At 42.3% G+C, this 20713-nt stretch overlaps 2 protein-coding genes across 2 annotated transcripts in view; both read right to left on the bottom strand.

The window, feature by feature from the left end:
- Nucleotides 1-6935, bottom strand: part of nrip2 (nuclear receptor interacting protein 2) — a 75931-nt gene extending 68996 nt beyond the window's left edge. The window contains exon 1 of the mRNA XM_049566908.1: nucleotides 6315-6935. Within this exon, the coding sequence (XP_049422865.1) occupies nucleotides 6315-6470 (156 nt within the window). The 5' untranslated portion in view covers nucleotides 6471-6935. The remainder of the gene's footprint in view (nucleotides 1-6314) is intronic.
- A 5021-nt stretch (nucleotides 6936-11956) lies between these two features.
- Nucleotides 11957-17776, bottom strand: klhl42 (kelch-like family, member 42). The gene is made up of 3 exons (XM_049566886.1): nucleotides 16587-17776; nucleotides 16322-16515; nucleotides 11957-13689 (listed from the first exon to the last, which is right to left on the bottom strand). Exons 1-3 carry the CDS (start codon nucleotides 17348-17350, stop codon nucleotides 13235-13237), a joined length of 1413 nt encoding a protein of 470 aa, XP_049422843.1. The 5' UTR covers nucleotides 17351-17776; the 3' UTR covers nucleotides 11957-13234.
- Between the last annotated feature and the right edge of the window lie 2937 nt (nucleotides 17777-20713).

The following is a 20713-nucleotide window of genomic DNA, read 5'->3' as shown; positions in this document are numbered from 1 at the left end:
TGTCAGAGGAGAGGTGGAGTAATAAATTGTTAAGATTATTACAGGGAGATCCTCCACAGTGTATAACAGCTTCGGTTTATAAGGCTTCTAGAGGAAAAGGAAGTGAAGAGGTTGGAGGTGTCTTTCATCCTTATATGTCAACCCTGAAATATGTGTGTGTGTGTCTGAATGTGTAGTGACGTCGAGCCCTGCACAGTGTACTGTAACAAGCTTTGACTTGACGTCTCCCTCCTCCCCTCTATGCAAAGTGAAAGACTCTGAATCTTTCATGACCCTGTCAATGATGAATTTTCTTTTCAAGGCTGCACTTAATGACATACAGTAGAGAACACAATGTAGTGCATTAGTGCAGGAAATGGTGGTCATTTATTCAGAGTCAAATCACAAATTATGGATAAGGTTGACATTAAAATTGATAATTGACAGCCAATATGCAGCCGTCCTCTGCGGTGCTGACATGAGTAGTCCGTTAATCAATTAGTGGATCAACAGAAAATTATTTGTTTAATGGTATCAGTTTCTTCAGTAGCTGTTTTTACACAGAAATCATGCCATAGCACCTCAAAGAAGTCCCTTCTTCACACTGCTTTTGCATTTTTACACAGTACCAAACAACAGCAGCATCATTTCGCACCAGTGTGTGATTTGAGACAGTATGCAGGCATCGCAGAACCAGAAGAGGATCTGCATCTGCAGCGCTTTCTAAACAGTAACGACGGCAAAACACGGCAATGACAATCATTAGCCGTCCCTGTTATATGGCAGCCAATCTCGTCCTCTGATCGGAGGGTAAGGAGCTTCTGGACCTTGGTGTTTCCCCAGTTTTCACATCTTAGGCCGCTGTTCTTCTTCTTTGAGTTAGCTGCTAACTGATAACAGCTAGTTTTTAAATCCCCCATGCTGGGTGGCACGCATAACACATCTTCAGAACGTTTCACATCCCTGCTGCCCATGGTCCCATTTATACAGACATCATTTCGGTGCTGTTACTACCTCTGTTTTCGGCTCAGACGCGAGACAACTCTGTCCCCTCATTTCACGATCGGATCTTATATACAGAACAACAAGGTGGCATAATGCCGTGAAATTCATGCCTTGAAGAGGCAGTGTAAAAGGGGCTAATGTGAAGATAGAAGAAGACATCTGAAGACGTCACTTAAGACATTAAACTAGCTCTAAATCAGTGATTCTCAAAGTGGGGTTTGGGACTTCGATGACACTGTCAGGGAGTCCATTAGAAGTTTTTTAGATTCATTAATTTAAATGATGAATATATAAATTTAATTTAGTTTTTTTTAACTAAAGGCTTTATAATTAAACATTATTAACATTTTTTAATCTAAAATAGTTCTAGATGCACTTCAGATTAACTCTTTTCCCTTGCTTTTGATATTTTGTTTAAGTACAGTGTTAGTTGCAGCTAACTGAACTGATGTCTGCTGCATTATTTTATGGGTCTTCTGTGTTGACATAGTGTAAATATTTTTAATATGTATGTAATTAATAATAATTAATGAATCCCTTTATCAAGCAGATAATCAGCAGATAATCAGCAAATTAAAATAATGGTTAGTTCAGCTCTCTTTTTCAAATAGTGAGGAGAATTATGGCTGACAAAGTTGCAATGAAACAATTAAAGAGTTCCACCAATCTACATATCATAACTCTGTTTACAGGTGTTGGGCAGTATGACTGAAGAGCTTTTCCACTGGCAATTTTGGCTGCGCTGAGTCAAACCATGCTGTGGTGATTTGTGTGTCCATTACTAGGGTTGGGTACCGTTCATAATTGAACCGATACAGTACCGGTACCAGTACCAAACAGTACCTTATTTCGGTACTTTTTAAAGTCTAAACTTCTCAGTTTCAACATTTTATTGAGAACATTTAGGAACAGTGCTGCACGTTAACTTTTGTCTACACATTTTTTTTGTCGCCATTGTTGCTGAGTCTGTGCGAGTCATGCGCTCTCGCTCCACCTCAGGAACCAAAATTTGGCACTGATTCATTTTAAGTGAATCGGTACTCAGTACAAAAAGTACCAAGTTTCAGTACCCAACTCTATCCATTACTGGTTTAAACACATCCAGTTGTGCCAAGTTCAACTTCAACTTTATTTATGTCCCCAAGGGACAATTGATTTTGCAGCGAAGACTAAAACAGATGGGTACAGTACATACATACACATAAAAAACACATTCCCAAAAAACAGTGAGCACTAAATAAATCAACAGCAGTGGCCAAACTCACAGCATGGCTCACCTCAATTGATATATCAAAAAAAAAAAAGCAAGAACAATAAATAGAAACATGAGAGTATAAATACACTGAATATAAAGTGCGACATGTAACTCCTCCACAGCCAGGTAGGGGCTAGTTACCTCCCCTCTGGCCTGAATTAAGGATGGAGATGGCTGAAGGGATAAACAAGTGCTTGTACCTGTTTGTCTTAACAGGAGGGAACCTGAACCTGCAGCCAGAGGGTACAGACTGAAATTTGTTGAACAGGGGGTGGGTGGCATCAGACAGGATGCTTGTAGCTTTCCTCCCCGCCTGTCTAGTGAACAGATCAGACAACAGACTCTGTTGCACTCCCAGAATCTTGCTGCTCAAATTAACTATCCTGTTAAGTGAATTCTTTGCCTTGACACTGAGGTTCCTATATCAGCACAATAATGAAAATGTGAGTACAGACTCAATACAAGATTTGTAGAAAAGGGTCATGAGGGTCCTATCCACTGGAAAAAAAGACAGTTTCCTAAGACAATGCAAATATTGCTGACCCTTCTTGCACAACATGTCAGTGTTGTCATTAAAATTCAAGTTCATATCAATGAAAGTCCCCAGGTACTTGTACCTCTCCACCGACTCGACCACCTGACCCTTAATAATAGTCGGGGAGGATGAAGGCTACTGCCTGAAGTCAATAGACATGTCCTTTGTTTTGGAGATAATTAGTTGCAGAAAGGAGTCATCACACCACTGTACAAATTCATCGACCACAGGACCATGATTACTTTTACTGTTGTGGAGGAGGCTGACGATAACCGAATCATCAGCAAATTTTAGGATGAATCTATCGTCATACTGACTCCGACAGTCATTGGTGTACAGTATGTACAGTAGTGGTGAAAGGACGCAGCCTTGGGTTGAACCAGTAGATGAAGTTAAAACGTCAGACACATGCCCATTCACTTTCGCTCTCGGAGTTCTGTTAGTTTAAAAACCGAGGATCCATCCCACGACATTAAAATCTATAAGTTAAAATTATTAACAAGTTTGTCAATTAAAATATGAGGTTGGATGGTATTAAAAGCTGACGAAAAATCCATGAATAACAATCGGGCATGTGTTTTGCTACTTTCCAAATGTTTAAAAACAAGGTTTAAAAGTGTGGCAGTAGCGTCTTCCACCCCACGACCCGCTGTATATGCAAACTGCAGTGGGTTAAGCAGAGGCTCTAAATGGAAGAGAAGTTCTTCTTTCATCAGTCTTTCAAAGGATTTCATAACCAGCGAGGTCAGGGCAACAGGCCGAAAATCATTTAGAACTTTGGGATGTGTAGTTGTTGCCACTGGGACGATAGTGCTATCTTTCCAGCTTCCTTGGCACCTTCTGCTGATTGAGTGACATCTGAAAGATGTAGAAGAAGATGGACTCCAACTGTTGTGCACAAGAATGGAGCAGATGGCCACAAATATTATCAGGACCTGGGCTTTTTCTGACTTTGATCCGTTTGAAGGACTCAATCACAGAGCGTTCATTAAACCAGTACAATGTAACTCATTTTTCAACTTAGAAGTCACATTGGTGAAATCAAGGGTGTCAAACCTCAGATGAAATTCATTTAGATCCTGTGCTAATTGTTTGTCTGATTTAGCACCGCTGAGAGCTATCCTGGATTTGCATTTCTTGTTAGACCCGGTAATGGTCCTAAGGCCATCCCAAGCGGAACCCAAATTATCCGATGCTTTATCCACATTAGCTCTGGGGTGGACATATGCAACTACAACAAATAGTTGGGAAAATACGGGGGACGCAGAGACACAGCCACCAGTTCAACATCTTTAGTACAGAGCCTTTCTCTGACCAGAACACGGTCAAGGCGGACTGGCGCATCAAATCCATCCAGGGAAAGATCTGCATCCGAGTCTCGATCCGTAAGCCATGATTCCGTAATGGCCAAAAGACATGCATCCCTGAAATCATGTTGGAATCTTACAAGGGCTTGCAGCTCATCAACTTTATTCCTTAGTGAATGTGCATTAGATCATAGATGGCAGCAGGATACGGGTGAGGGGTAGCTTGCGCAGCCTTTGTTGAGCACCGCCCCTTCTGCCTCGCTTCCTCATTTTGCAAGGGAAAGCGCCGCTGAAGTTTCCATAAGACTTTGTTATCTCTCCACAAGAATCCCCGCATTGCGAAATAAGATCCAGGGGACGGTTGGCCGGTGGAGGATTTCTCCACTGAAGAAGAAACTCCATGCTGTACTGGATCCGAGGTGTCTGGAGACCTTGGGCGAGGAAAAACGCCATCCACAGCAGAAACACCACTGCAAGCTCCATTGCTTTCCAGACAACACAAAAAGTCGCAACCAACTGGCCTAGTTGTTGATTACTCACTGTTGTAGATTGCTCACTTTAAAAAGGTACATTAGTGCTACACAACACTACACACAGACACAAAACGCGGCCTACACCCAAGTTGCACCCAAGATGGACCAACTCAGAGTCGGGTCAAAGCGCGCCCAACCACCTTTAAGCAGGTTGCAGTGACATCAGGCAGGCTTCGTCAACTTAAAGTGTCAACATTCTCCGTTTTTCGAGCAATAAGCAGTAAATGCCAAAAAAAAAGGGCTATTTCAGCCACTACTAGCATAACCACAGATGTATAAAGAAAAAGGGATACAGCGTTGGAGGCAGGGTCTCATTCATTTGTATGAAAGTTGCTCAGAAATGCTTAGAGTTGCTCAAAAGTTGCATGGCACATGAAGCCAGAAAAGCCTGATTTCTACAGTATGAAATGACTCAAATGACTCAAATCTTCCGCATCTTGGGGCCCATAGAGCAAGTGGCTAACTTCCACCGTTAACTAACTTAGCTCTTTGCTAGTCTCACATAGCTAGACTTATCTCTGCAGCGCTGCGTCAGTGCTAAAGAAAGGCCTAGAATTGCAGATTCTCTTCCTGCTACAGGGGGAAAATGTTCTGACTTGTTTGTATTGCTTTAAACCAATCACAGCCGTCTTGAGCTGTGTTAAGCTCAGGATGCAGTGATGGTGCTCTTACAAAACAGTGCCAGGGGTGAACTTGCTTTGGTAGAACATTTGCACATAGGGAGGCAAACACTGTTATTCAATGGCTTCACAAAAGAAAATGCCACAAAAAAAGCCAAAAAAAAAGACAAACATAATTTGGTAACTGGTGATGACTAAACTCTAGCTCTGGAGGAACTCACTGTTCTGCTCGAGCAGAACAAAACAGATGAATGTCAGAGTCCCACGAAACAGAGTCTGAGCTTTTCCGAGTTGTGTTCACAAGTTGTTTTATTCATTGTAGATCTTTACAGCACTTCAGCAAAACAGTATGGCAGGCGTGCCTTACTGCACGATCCAAATCTCTGTCAAAATGTGCCATATTCAGCATGTAAGATGCGAGCCCTCCACTAACTTTACTAAGCATAGAATTTATTTAATTTTTAATTTTCAGCTCTTCTAGACTTTTGAAATGTTATCAGACCGCATGGATTGAATCCTGATAGTGGAACGAGTCATTTCACAGGGGCTATGACGCTCAAAGATACCAATCCACTGATTTACAGACGTGTCTTTCCCATTGTAAGTCTATGGAAACAATCATTTCGGGCCCCGTGGCATCACGTGATGGACCCAGATGTTGTAATTCCATATTTGGCCACTATGTAAAATTGGCTTCAAAGACTAGCACTGCTCTGTAAATCTCAGAATGATCTGTTAGGTGTAAAATTGCATTGTGGGTAATGTATGTGCCAGGTTTTGACAGGGGAGCAGAATTCAAGGAGGAAACAAAATATCTCTGGCTCTGCTGCATCGCCTTTAATATTTTGTTTTTGCTGTCTAACACAAGTCCGACAACGTCACGAGTGCAATGCTAATCCAGTGAAATTAACCTCTTTAAATATGACATGCTGCTGAAACACCGTACAGAACGGTGCACCTACTTCCACTCAAAGTCAGCCCTTAACGACTGCCAAGCACCTGGCAACACACACGACAGCCTCTCCAATCAAGTCAATCATGACCTGATTGTCTCAAGCGCCTCATTTAAAGTCAACTCACCAAGTCTTTGGATGTGCCCAGTCTCTTCAGCCCGTCCAGGGGCAGGAGGTCAGCCGAGTCCTTGTGCGTGAACTGCGTGGCCTGCTTGAGACGCCTCTGCTGGTGCAGGATGGCTTTATCCCGGATGGCTAGCTCACCTTTCTTCGCCTCACTCATGGTCTCTGGACTGTAAAGCAGTCTTTCTCGGAGACTATAACCTCACAGCAGCAGCAGCAGCAGCAGCAGCACTGGGAGCTCTCTGCGGACAGAGACACACTGGATATCCAAGGCAGCTTATTAGGGATTGCTCTTTAGGTCCTTTTTAAGCAACAAAATAAACCTGCAAATGTTGCCTCTTCCACCCTGTGTTGCCCTTTCTGAAATGTCCTTCCCTCTGGGCTCGCTGCTTGCTGATTGTAGTCCTTGGCATGTATTTGTCTCAGCAGATTTAGGTGCTATTGTCCTGTCCTGGATGTTCCTCTGATGTAGATATGCATCTTCCTCACAATGTCAAGATCTGTTCTGTCTCTCTTACAGAGGCTGAGTGAGGCTGAGGGGTAGGTGTGACTGAGAGTGTGTTATTTCCCCTCCCCTCAGTGCCGTCTGTCCTTGGATCTCTCTCGCTCTCTTTCTCTCTGTTACACTCATATCTCTGCTTTCAGGAGTGTATTCTCTCTCTCTCTCTTTCTCTCTCTCCTCTCAGCCCTCCTCTTTCCGTCACACACTAAACAGACGCATGCTCACCTCCTGATACAGAGCACATTTATCAGTTGACTCTCAGCTGAGGAAACAAAGACAAAGACAGTTAATCTGTGAAAACACTGTCATCACGCAGCTACAATTTAACATCTCTGCATTGTTTAGTCTTTAAAGTGATGCTGCAACACACACACACACACTGCGCCTGTCACTCTGTATCTTATTCCTAAGCCCATCACAGTTTGCAGGATTAATTCTCTGAGCAGTGATTGGCCTCGGCGACCCCTACTGTGGAGGTGTGAGAGACATCGCTGTGGTCTGACCCCACACAGAGGATCAATCTAGTCCACTGATGGCAACAATTGATTTCCTCTGCCGCCGTGAATTAAAGAAACTCAATTTCAAACCATCCATCCATCTTTCCATCTCTCCGCACCAACAAAAGCTAAAAATATCACACCCACCCTGACCTCTACACGATGACACATTTTTAAAAGCACAACGATTCAGGCTACAGGTTTGAAGGGTTTCATGTGAAACAGGAAACTTAAATAAATGTTTGTTTGTTTTTAATTCAGAAAAAGCATATCATAAAAAGGCACAGACAAAATGTAAGACAGTATAATTGATTTCAAATATATGCTATTTATTTGAAGGAAGGAGTCCTTGAGAAGGTGAAGTGAAAAATACTGAATGCCTGCTGAGATACTTCATGTTGAAAAAGCATGTGCTGCCCCCTGCTGGTCACTCCTGTGCTGTTTTTTTTTGTGATGGGTGGTCTGTAGTCTTTTCTGACTTTTTTTAGCCATTTTTTTAATACATTTGGTGGGTGAAATCAAGGTGAAAAATATCTGTTAATGTATTAATTAATTATATATATATATATATATATATATATATATATATATATATATATATATATATATATATATATATATTAGTAAAGTAATCAATTCAAATTTTTCTTTTTTTCTTTTAATTTATTTTTCTTCAATTTATTGTTTCATTTTTTGTTGATTTATTTTTTAGAAAAAAAAATTTAATTTTTTTTTTTTTTTTTCACCTGTGTGGACATTTTTAAAAGAAACCTTAAGACATTTCTTTTTAGCTTGGCTTTTACTTACTTGTCATATTTTGCCTACGTTTTTAAGTCTTACAATAATACGTTAGATTTATATAGTGCTTGTCAGGATACTCAAAGACGCTTTACAGAGAATAACAAAATCTCAATCACAAAAAAATCCATAGGCAGGGAAATGACGCAGAGAGGGCGAAGTACACTGAATTTATAGCTTGTAGCCAGTGTTGAAAAGGTGTATGTTGAGGGTTTTCTTGAAGGTGGAGAGTGAGGAGGAGTCTCTGATGTCTTTAGGGAGTGAGTTCCAGAGGGTGGGTGCAGCAATGGAAAAGGCCCTGTCCCCCCAGGTGTGGTGGTTGGTCCTGGTGGAGGGGGGCAGGAGGTTGGCATCAGCAGACCTAAGAGTGCGAGAGGGAGTGTGTGAGAGTGTGAGGAGCTCAGACAGGTAGTGGAAACGCTGGGGGGGATGGGGAGCCAGTGTAGGTTATGAAGGTGGTCATGGGTGTGAGAGTGTGTGAGGAGACGAGCAGCTGAGTTCTGGATATACTGAAGTTTCTTGAGAGTTCTGGATGATGATCCGTAGAGGAGACTACTGCAGTCGTCAAGTCTGGAGGTGATGAATGTGTGAATGAAAGTCTCTAGAGCTGTAAAGGAGAGGGATGGACGGAGGTGGGCGATGTTTCTAAGAAGGAAGAAGGCTGTCTTGGTGATGTGTTTGATATGTCTACGCCTTAGTTTTTAGATCTTATCTTTGGTCGTTTCTACTATTTTTAACCCTTGTGTCTATTTTTCTTTTAAACATTTTATTGTATATTGTTGTCTCTTTTTTATCTTGCTCTGTGAAGTACTTTGGGCTGCATGATTGTATGAAGGGTGCTATAAATAAAGTTGTCCTTATTCAGATTCTGTCAGACATGCATAATTTAGGCTGCATTTCATAGCATTCGGCGGACATATGCAGCCCGGTGGAGTACGGTAGTTACCACGGGCCCCAGTGCATGCTATTGCGACGGGTCTTGGTGCACACTAGTTACTAGTTATAGACTAGATGCACACTACTGCCAGCTGTTTATAAATAAGCCAAAGGAATCTAACTTAGGGAGCTTTGCTTATTTTTCCTCCTGTTCGTTTCTCTCCAGTCCTCTCTGTCCTTTCTTACTGCTGCTTTTCTGTTTAAAAGGTGTAAAGGATGGTGGTGTGTCTTCCTCAAGCTCAGGTGCTCTACCGGAGTCCTGGGAGTAGTATCTTAGCTGTTCCTAGGACTGCACTCCTCTGGACAGAGACCTCAGATGTTGGACCTGGAACCTGCTGGAGCCACTCTCCCAGTCTGGGGGTCACAGCTCCCAGTGCTCCGATCACCACTGGCACCACTGTTGCCTTCCCTCCCCACATCTTTTCTAGCTCCTCTTTCAGCCCTTGGTATTTTTTGAGCTGCTCGTGTACCTTCTTCCTGATGTTGCTCTCACTCTATCACCACTGTCTTCTTCTGTTGTTTGGGCGATCAACACGATGTTCGCTTGATCAGTCTGGTTCTGGAAGTCCCCCAGGATCTTAGCTCGGTCATTCTCAGCCACCTTAGGAGGTGTCTTCCATTCTGACCTTGGGACTTCCAGCCCAAACTCAGTGCAGATGTTCCTGTACACTATGCCAGCCACTTGGTTATGGCGTCCCATGTACGCTCTTCCTGCCTGCATCTTACACCCTGCTGTTACGTGCTGAACTGTCTAAGGAGCATCATGGCAAAGCCTGCACCTGGGGTCCTGTCTGCTGTGGTAGACCCCTGCTTTCTGTTCCTGTGCTGCCGTGATTAGTGCTTCTCTCTTTCTGTCCGGCCTTTTCCAGCCACTGGTAGGGTTCCTTGATGTCGGCCACTTCTTCAATCTGTTGGTGGTACATGCCGTGCAGGGGCTCGTCCTTCCATGATGGTTCGTCCTCCTCTTCTGCTGCCTGAGGTATCCACTCAGCAGCTCATCTGTGGGAGCCATCTTCCTGATGTATCCCTGGATCTTGATTGTTTCATCCTGGACAGTGGCTCTGATGCTAACCCTCCATGCATTGTGAGAAGCTTCCTCTTTCCTATCTCCTCCTTTGGCCAGTTTATTATACCAGCAGGGTATCTGATGACTGGCAGGGCGTACTTGTCGATGGCTCCGACCTTGTTCTTTCCGTTCAGCCAACTTTCCAGGACCTGCCTTTACTCTGTTTAGGTATTTGGCTGTAGCTGACTTCCTTGCGGCTTCCTCATGGTTCCCATTTGCCTGTGGGACCCAAAGATATTTATAGCTGTCCTGAACATCTGCAATGCTGCCCTCTGGTAGCTCAACCCTCTCAGTTCTGATCGTCTTCCCTCTCTTTGACACCATCCGACCACACTTATCTAGTCTGAATGACATTTTGATGTATTTGCTGCAGATCCTTGTGGAGTGGATCAGTGAGTCGATGTCTCGCTCACTCCTGGCTTACAGATTGATCCATGTAGAGGAGGTGACTGATGGTTGCCCCACTTCGGAAGTGGAATCTGTAGCCACTTTTTCTGATCAGTTAGCTGAGGGGTTCAAGCCTATGCAGAACAGCAGCAGGAACAGTGTATCACCTTGGTATATGCCGCACTTGATGGTAACTTGTGCAACTGGCTTTGAGTTGGCCTCCAGAGTTGTTTTCCACTATCTATATTTACACCCCTGATGCAGTCCCCATTTTTTTTTTGCAGGGATGATGACATGAGCATTCGTCCCCAAAAATAAACACATGAAAGAAGTGGAAAACTTTTACTCTGAAACAATTTAAAATATTTACACCCTAATCTGAAGCAGATAAAGCACAAATTGGTGCATAAAAATGGGCCACCAGAATGGAGGAAATTAATTTTTTACATTGTCCTCCCCTTGATGCTAACAATGACATAAATATTCCCAAGAGAGAAATATGTTAGGGTGTATTCGATGATTTTGGTCACGTGGGATGGTATTTATGGGAGTTGACGACATTATTCGTCATCACTTAATCATCTAAGTCATTTTTTAAAAATGCTTTTATTAAAAATGTCAATTATTCACTCGTTTTGAAGATTGAGGACGAAGTTTCACGGTTTTATATTACTATACATTTTTAAACATTTGGGTTTTTGACTGTTGGTCAGTCAAAATGTGCAATTTTCAAAGTCATCATGGAATCTAGGACATTGTGGTGAATATTTTGTAGTATTTTCTGACTTCTTTGCCATTTAAAAATGTCTTTATGTACATTTGATGGACTAAATCATGGTGAAAAATATCTGTTGATTTTTTTCTTATTTTCTTACATTTATTGTTATATTTTTTGTTGATTTACTTTTGGAGCTTTAATCCTCTGGCACTGCAGATAATAGTGGTGTACAGAATAACAGCCGTGCTTTGAAGTATTTTTTTTTTTAGCTCTGTTATCTCAAGATCATGAGGTAATTATTTCGTTATCTCGAGAAAACGAGTATTAATTATCTCAAGAAAATTAGCTTCGTGATCTCATGATAACAAGAACAAACTTCAGAGACACAAGCAGAATGTGGAGAAATGAAAATAAATTCAAAGAGATACACAGTGCACCAGACCCCTGAACACTGTCTTTATTATCATGACCTAAACTCCCAAACTGTCAAACAATAAGTAATGCAGAGAGAATCTCAAATCCACTAAACCAAACAATAAAAGTGCTGCATTTACCCAAAACTTTGAGTTTCACAAATAAATGTTACTTTGAGGCTCATTCGTGTGTCTGCAAACCCACAATATTTAATCAAGGAACTGAGACGTACCTCAGTGAAAAAACAAAATCTGCTTCAGCAGAGTGAAGAAATAAAATCAAACACAGCAGTTTTGGTCAGTTGCTGGCAATGTAACAAAGTCTTGCATTTTGTGCTTTTTTTTTTTTTTTTTTGTATCAAGGTTTTTTTGTATCGAGGTTGCAGAAGGCACATGTGCATCGTTTATTTCATGGAATTGCGCTTTAAGCTTTGCTTAGTGTATCACTGGAAAATAAGACTGTGCAAGTGTACGGGCAACACATGAAGCTCCCTCTGAGCTGCGTCGCATCACAAACGATAACTTTCGAGGAACGTTTAACTCCCATAAAACTGGCAGTGTAAAACCAAAGCCATTTTTTATGATTATCTGCTATGTACAGTTCATAAAGACAAGAATGTGTTTTAATGTGTTTTAAGGTTTGTAGTGAACTATGGATAAACATATACGCCAATGCCATATCTGGAGTGTAAACATTGGGAATATTGTGGCCCATAGATTTAAAAGCATGCTGTTATGTTAGCCCCGTTTGTGTGCCTCTTATGTATTAGCATTCGACAGTAGTAACTATCCATTATATAAATAATTATCTGACAGGGAAGGTCATTAAATAACACTTAGTGCTGTTGTTGAGATATTTCCAGAATCCTAAAAGACTCTTCTACCATCTGCATGGAAAAATATTCTGCCTGCTGCACCATAAAAAAGATTTTTAATTTGTTTCCCAACTTGTGACTCGTTTCCTGTCCTGTTCATTTTTTTCTTGTTTTAAATGTTTTGTTACATTTTTGTTATTCATTATCTCAAGAAAACGAGCTTTGTGATCTTGTACAAGAGCAAACTTCCCACTCCAAACAAAGATGGCGACCGGCCAGCCACCTGGACAGGAAACAAGAGACACAAGTTGTGAAACAAGTTAAAAATCTTTTTAATTGTGCAGCAAATTAAATATGTTTTCACCCAGATGGTTAAGAGAGTCATTGAGGATATTGGCGATACCTGTTCCTTAACAACCTTCAGGGTTTTTCAAACTATCCATGACATTATTTCTCAGAGAACTTGAGTCACTTTAGTGTTAACACATGAGAGTCACAAACTGGGACCAGCTGTTATGATGCTGTTGACCTACGGGCCATGGCGCTTCATCACCTTCATAGTGGTCATTGTATCTTTGTATTTGCATCCACAGCAGTATGTACAATGTAGTGCGTTTTGTTTTTTTGTTTGTTTTTTTTAGGCACAAAGGTCACGAGGCGTTCAACCTGGCAACCGGACACTGTTCCCACTAATGCCACAGAGCCCCATTCTGTGCGAGAACAAGCGAGCCACACACTGGCCTACATTAATGCCGCATGGGCTCCACTGTCTGTTCCCATCAGTCCTCTCGATCACAGCACGTTGGGGAGGTAAAGCGAACAGAGCAGCATGTTCTGACCCAGAGCCGGGAAGCGTCTGAAAGCCTCCCAAGCGTCAGAGAAGATGTTGTACTTGAGAAAGACGCGGTGCTCCAGGCTAGTGGGCAGGCTGACGTCCCGGCTCATGATGTAGATACCGTCATTGTGAAGAGTGCACGTCAGGTTCAAGCCTGACTTGGATGTGTTCTCCTTAAGTTGGATCCACTCCCCTGTGGTGACGTTGTAGGACTGCACCGTCAGCACGTCCTCCGTTTGGCTGGGACGCCGCTGCCGCGGGCCCGCCTCCAGCTCATGAGTGTAGCCGCCCACCAGGTAGATGGTGTCCTCCACTGAAAGCATCTGCTGCTTGCGAATGTGCGCCGAACAGGTCCGAAACACCGACCAGGCGTCAGAGGTTGGGCAGTAACGGAGGACACTCGTGTTCCTGTCTGTCAGACACACAAAAAACATGTTCAACTCAAAGAGGCAAAACTGAAAGAACTTGTTTCTTTCTCACTAACATGGCAGCACCAGGGATGTTCTTTTTCAGACCTGTCCTGTGTCCACCAATAAATAAAACCCTGCCAGTGTCATGATAGGTTAATAAAAATCAAATAATAATCACTTGCTGCTATTAAATCAGATTACTGTGAGTGCACTGTGATAACTGAAGCCAACTCAGACGAGTGAGATCAACAATTTTTTGAGAACAGATCTCGTGTTGTCTTTTTCCTGCTTTTAAAGGCTGCATCACAGTAAAGTGATGTCATTCTCTGAACTTAATGGACTGTTCTAGCTGTTCTATTATTTGCTTTTACCTGCTTTGTCATTATATCCACATTACTGTTGATTATAGAACAAAAATCTCATTGTGTCAATATTTTTAGAAAGTACCAAAAGTCAACCCCACCATATTGCTGCAATATCGATAAAGGTTTTTGTAAAGGTACCGACCCAATTACATTAGTATTATGTCAGAGTGCTGATTCATGTTAAATCCGTCTGTGCCAATTTGGGTATGGCATCTGGGTGAGAGCCCTGGGGTTAGACAAGAGGTGGAAGCGCCGCGAAGCACCCTGAGCCTGGAAGCCTCCGTCAGCTTCCCAGCGAGCCAAAAGAATCACTGCAGCGCCGATCTGCCACAATAGCTTCAGTGTCTGGTCCATTTTTTTTAATTATTATTAGTATATTAGTAAGAGCCTGGTACGATTACAAGACAAGCAGACACACATACGCAAACAGACAGACAGAGGACAAGCTTTGTGTGTTATTAGAGAAGAGCAGAGGAGCAGGATTGCTTTTAGTCTGCTACGAGTTACCGGTTCAAATGTTTAAACTCTACAAACTGTCCAGCCCTACATATAGTATATGGAGCCTGTGTTTGTTGAAAGCCTGAGTTTATCTTCTCTAGCTCCTTTAACTTTAGCTTATATTGGAGTTATACTATGTAGCATGTTAAATAGAGTATGGTGAATGTGCTAGGAAAGGTAGTATCAGCACTGCTTCTACCTGGAGCTCACATGTACACAGCCTGGGTTTGGTTGAAGGTGGCGGTGCTGTTTGGGCTGAGAAAACCATATGTAAGTAAGGTAAAGGAGGTTGTTGGGTCGGTGCGGGGAGCAGTGAGACCTGGCATTAGGGGAGTGTCTCTGGGACGCCAGAGATCACTGTCTAGCCTCCTGGAGGTGTCGTGGGACCAACTAGACGAAACACTGACAGTAGGTTCCCACCCGATGACCCCAAAGACATGTTAGTTATCACTGCTCACTGGTCTGTATAGTTAAGCCTTGCCATAATAGCTTATCATAGGGCTTAAGAGGTTATTCACTGAGCGCTGATCCTTTCTTTAGAGCACAAACTTCTTGTGTTTATTTGAATATAAGTAATAATACATAACAAGGTTTTCTGATTATGAAAACACCAGAGATGGAGGAAAAGAACGCCTCAATGCAAAGCTGTGATTGTGTTAATTTCTACATTACTGACTGGTACAGATATGATTAGTCCTGTTATATTAGCCAAGATAAATGATACTGAGCACAAGCCATCATCAGAGACAGTACTCATCCAGGCCTTCACTTATTTTCACTGTAACTGCATTAAGACTTTCAAACAGCCTGCAGGACACAGAGTGGCCGATATTGTTTTTTTATTTAATTTAATTTAATTTAATTTATCTTATCATCTTTTATTGGTGCAAAGAGCAGTAGAAAAAAAAACAAGGTAGTGACATATGATACATAAATAGGGGCAGAAAATGATTGTTGTTACTGTACCAACAGTGGTTATGTGGGACACCCGTGTATATGTCAGGGTTCCAGCGGCTCCTTAAAAAGTCTTGAAAGTAATTAAATTCATTAATCTAAAAATAAGGCCATACTTGGTATTAAAATATGAAAAATCAATATTTTAAAAGTCTTAAAAATGCTAAGACATAGGATGTAGGATTTTATAATTTTTTTTTTCTGATGTTGCATTGTGAAATCTCAATGATTGTTAATTTATTTATTTTTATTTATTTATTTTTTTTTTAATAATTTACAGAATGCCGTAAAAGTCGTATCTTATGTTATAATAAATATTTGGGCAAAAAAAATCCCTTACCTTAATTAGGTGATGTGGGTTCATGCTTTTTTCACAAATTTTGATTACTGTAATTGTAAAATTGGTCTTAAATTTTATTCCAAGTGGCTTTAAAAGTTTTAAAAAAAATCCTAAATCTATGTGTGTAATTTGTGTGTATGCTGATAAAGAAGAGACACGAGAGAGAAGAGGGACTGAGCAAATAATAGTGAGAGGAAAACACATAATATAAAAATAATAAATGTAATAAATAATGCTTAGTATACATAATAAAAAATACTAATAATAATATTCAATAAAATAAAAAGAAATAATAATTATATTTTTCTTTTAAAAAAAGAAAAGCCACAACCCAGTTGGCACCTGTAGTCACCATCCGTGGCCCTGCAGGTGTACTGTGGCTCAGGCTAAGGTCCGCCTTTATTGTTCTTGGTGTGTACTTGCTTACATTGTTTGTGTGTGATAGTGTGACTGTACACTGAACTGAGTTATACCAACCTCTTGCAGTGTATCCACCCATGACGTAGATCATCCCCTGGCATTCACAGGCAGAGAACTCAGCCAGCGGGTCGGGCATCGAGGACACACAGGTCCACCAGTCCTGGTCTGGGCTGTAACACTCCACTGTGCCCAGACTCTGGCCTCCCACAGCGTACAGCTTCCCTTGTACTGCCAGCAGCTTGAAGTTGGACCTGATGGAGAGGACGCAGTGAGTGAAATGTGACTGTGATATCTGAGTAGAAATGTGTAGGCATGGTTTTACCTCTTCTGGTTGAGCGGTGCCACCTGGTTCCACTCATTCCTGCAGGGGTTGTAGCAGTGCACCGCAGAGATCTCCTGACTCGTCATCCTGTATCCACCGACTATGAACAGGTAGTTGTCGAGAACAGCTGAGCCGTATCCTCTGACGTTGATCATATCTGGAGGCAGGTTGTTGGCCAGTGGTTTCCAGCGCTGCTCCACCTCTCCATACCTCAGCATGGACCAGGGTTCATCCTGATCCGGCACGTCCAGGGACAGACAGGTGAAGTCTCCGATAGCTACCAGGGTGGCGGTGCCTTTCATGCGCATCTCCTTGACTTGGTCTCTGACAGCAGAGGGGAGGCTGCTGAACTCAGGCCGCCTCAGCATGGGGTGATAGTAGCAGGTCATGTATTTGAGGCAGGCATTGCGAAGATCGTGGGTCCCGTAAACTTCAGAGAGGCTGTACAGCTCCACGCAGTTGTCCAGCCGGATCTCGGAGGTGAGGAGTTTGAGGATGGAGGTGACCTGTAAGAAGGAGGCGGTCTCAATCAGGTCCTCCAGAGTCTCGTTGACAACCTGAACCTTTGAGGTGTTGATGAATTCCAGGACCAGCTCCAGGCCGGGGACACTGAGTCCCTGCAGCTGCACAGAGTCCTCTGTGGACTCCCTCATCCCGGAGCTGTACAGTGCACGGAAGTAGTCGCTCTTCTCTATCAGCTTCTTTTTATTTACCTCGTAGGTTTTGTCATCCATGACGATGGCAATAATCTTATCAGATGACATGGTGAAGCTAGCGTGTGTTTTTTTTCCTTCCAGGCTGAGTTTTGTGTTTGCTTGCCCTTTGTCAGCCTCCCCAGCGAGTCACCGTTTACATTTCACCGGCGAGGGAGCTCTGTGACCGGTCTATATATGGTAATGTTCAGCCCATAGATATCCATGGAGCAACTTTCGTTAGCCGTGGAAGCTAACTAGCTAGTCACACAGGGAAGAGCTGCGGATAAAACTAGCCAAAAGATCCTTTTCCTCGGATTAGCATTCCGCGACAGTCCGATAAAAAGTCGCCCCAGTATCTAAACACGTTGGTTAAATAGTGCAGTTTATTTCTGAAGGTGGCAGTTACGTTTCCCATTGCATTTTATCAGCCTTTAGCGGAGCTGTCAAATTTTAACTGTTTTGATTCTGCACCGTACGCCACTTCCGGGTTTTGTACTTCTTCGTGGGGATATTTATTGTAGCGCTGTTGTGAGCTGCTGCCACCTGCCGGTAAAAGGACGAACAGCACCTCCGCTTTGACTTGACTGTGAAACAACACACACACAATTGTTAAATATATAAATAAATAATCAATTAAATAACGCAGCAACATCTGACACCTACAGAGACTCATTAAAAAAAAGCTGTGTCATTATTAGACACAATTAGACACAATATCTAGTAATTATGAGATCTTATGACATAATTATAAGATAGGGTGTCATTTTTTTAAAATTCAGTGAATGCAATGCACTTCCGTTGACACTGACATGTAAAGAAAGAAAAAAATCTAAATACAATTAGAGTAAGTATCAATTAAATTAGCTTTAAAAACAACTCTAAAATTTAACATAAATTATTTCCGTAGTCGTCCTGGTCCACCAAGGCTGCATGACAGAACTGAATATAATTTGTGCCCTGTAGGTTTAGTTATCGTTTGATGTGTAATACGGTCTACAAAATGCACATATACTTTAATATTAAATATTCTACATTCACTCGTCATCTCATCTCTATCCATTTCCCTCAACAAAAAAGTTTTTTTTACTGTACTTAAACAGGAACAGAGAGACAAACACATGAACCTAAAAAATACTGCAAAATACTGAATATTAAATAAAATAAAATAACTGCATTACACATACCACTAGCAGAAATCATCAACAGAGAAAATAAGAAAATCAAAATTCAATTCAACTCAACAGAAAACATAAATTAAATTAAATTAAATTAAATTAAATTAAAAATTACAGAATGTATTATATTAAGTTAAATCCATTTCCCAGCAGAATTTCCAATCAGTTTGCATCCTAAACTTAACTCTCATTCAGTCTCTGCAGGACTGCACTTGTGTTCAAAAACTGATTTTACTCAAATGCTGTCTTATCTTTACAGAGATAAACAGCACAATGTTTTATTTTATATTTGAAACATGAGACTGTTGATGTACGCAGCATTCAGTGGGAATATGGTCTGAAACTGTTTCATATTGATCAATATTTTAGTTGATCAAGGTATAAAAAATAGAAAAACTCCCCCAGATTTTAGTTTAGTTTTAAAGCATATGCTGGTTTTACACCAGTGAGAGTGTACTCTGTACGTTAACACCAATTTAAAATGCATTGCGGTGGTTTGTCATGAGTTCACTGGCATAGTTTACAGACTGAATGTCAACTCACAGAGCACTGATTTGGCCATTTGTTAAACTCTAACAGCAACGTTAAAGGATGGCTTTTTTGCCAGTGTCTGACGCCACACGTCATTGCCCAAGCGCCGGATTTCGGCAATTTTGGAGTAAGACCGGGTTGCCAGAAACCAGCGAAGAGAGGCTAAAACTTGTGATGTCATACGGTGTAAAGTCTGGAGCTGCTCCACAGACAGCGAACGGTAGCCTGATTTTATTGACCCACAGAATGTTTGTTCTCTTTTTTAAACCCAAATGAGCTTTAATCTCTTGTAGTGTCCTCAGTTCTGAAACAGGAAATGAACCCTGGGTGCTGTCAGTGTCATCTATCACATCCTTACCAATTCACTGTCTATGGAGCAGCTCCGGAGTTTATACTGTATGACATCACAAATTTGAGTTTAAGCACACTTACTCTTGGATTTGGGTTGTTCATGTTTATTTATATTTCTGGACGGTCCTTAGGTCCCTCTGACGAAAATGAGAGCTGCATCCACTTACTCGGCGTAAAGTCAAACACGTTCTTGGCGGGTGTTGGCCTCCACCAAGGTTGTCCCTTGTCTCCGATTCTCCGTTTGTGCTAGTAATGGACAGGATCTGGCACAGCTTTTTGCAGATGATGTGGTTCTGTTGGCTTCATCACACCGTGACCTCCAGCATGCACTGGGGAGATTTGCAGCCGAGTGTGAAGAGGTCGCGATGAGAGTCAGCACCTCCAAATCTGAGGTCATGGTTCTCCGCCAGAAATCGGTGAATTGCCCCCTCTGGGTTGAGAGAGAGTTACTGACTCAAGCGAGAGAGTTCAAATATCTCAGGGTTTTGTTCACAAGTGAGATGGATCAGTGGTTTGGTGCGGCTTCTGCAGCGATGCGGGCGCTGCACTGGACCATTGTGGTGAAGAGGGAGTTGAGCCTGAAGGCGAAGCTTTCGATTTACTGGTCCATCTACGCCCCAACCCTCAGCTATGGTCATGAGCTCTGGGTAGTGACCAAACGTATGAGGTCGCAGAAACAAGCAGGCGAAATGAGTTTCCTCCGTGGGGTGTCTGGGCTCAGCCTTAGAGATAGGGTGAGGAGCTCGGACATCCGGAGGGAGCTCGGAGTAGAGCCGCTGCTCCTTCATGTCGAAAGGGGTCAGGTGAGGTGGTTCAGACATCTGATCAGGATGTCTCCTGGGCGCCTCCTGTTAGAGGTGTTCTGGGCACGTCCCACTGGTAGGAGGCCCCGGGGCAGACCCAGAACACACTGCAGAGATTACCTATCTCATCTGGCCTGGGAAAACCTTGAGGTCCTCCAGGAGGAGCTGGAAAGTGTTGCTGGAGAGAGGGATGTCTGGGGTGCTTTGCTTGGCCTGCTGCCCCCGCGACCTGGCCCCAGATAAGCGGATGAAAATGGATGGATGGATAGATGAACAGGAAAAATTGGCATAGTCCTCCTTTAAGACCTGCTTCACATTAAGATATATTAATTGAAATGTCATAAGAGCAACAGTTAGATGTCACCTAGAGTCTTAAAACCTCTCCGTTTTCAACCAGTTTCAACCTAGATGTCTCCAAATGCTTAAGAGGAAGTCAAAAACAGAGTGACTCAAATTCCCCATGGAGCCTGGCATGTGATGCAGAGTTGGTTCAGGGAACAGAAAGACGGTGAATCATCGTGCAGGTTTAAAACCAGTTCATTAAACATTTCTGCATTCTTTGCTTTTCATGC

The sequence above is a fragment of the Epinephelus fuscoguttatus genome, linkage group LG22 (assembly GCF_011397635.1).
Source record: "Epinephelus fuscoguttatus linkage group LG22, E.fuscoguttatus.final_Chr_v1".
NCBI lineage: Eukaryota > Metazoa > Chordata > Actinopteri > Perciformes > Serranidae > Epinephelus > Epinephelus fuscoguttatus.
The sequence above is the reverse complement of the archived record's forward strand: the minus strand, read 5'-3'. Positions and strand labels throughout refer to the sequence as shown.

What these genes read in the sequence shown, in the direction of transcription:
- klhl42 (XM_049566886.1), bottom strand. Translation starts at nt 17,350, where the DNA reads ATGTCATCTGATAAGATTATTGCCATCGTCATGGATGACAAAACCTAC. An exon ending in GCACCGCTCAACCAGAAGAG is followed by an intron (nt 16,516 to 16,586) that starts GTAAAACCATGC and finishes CCTCTCCATCAG; the next exon opens with GTCCAACTTCAAGCTGCTGG. An exon ending in GGGTGGATACACTGCAAGAG is followed by an intron (nt 13,690 to 16,321) that starts GTTGGTATAACT and finishes TGTGTCTGACAG; the next exon opens with ACAGGAACACGAGTGTCCTC.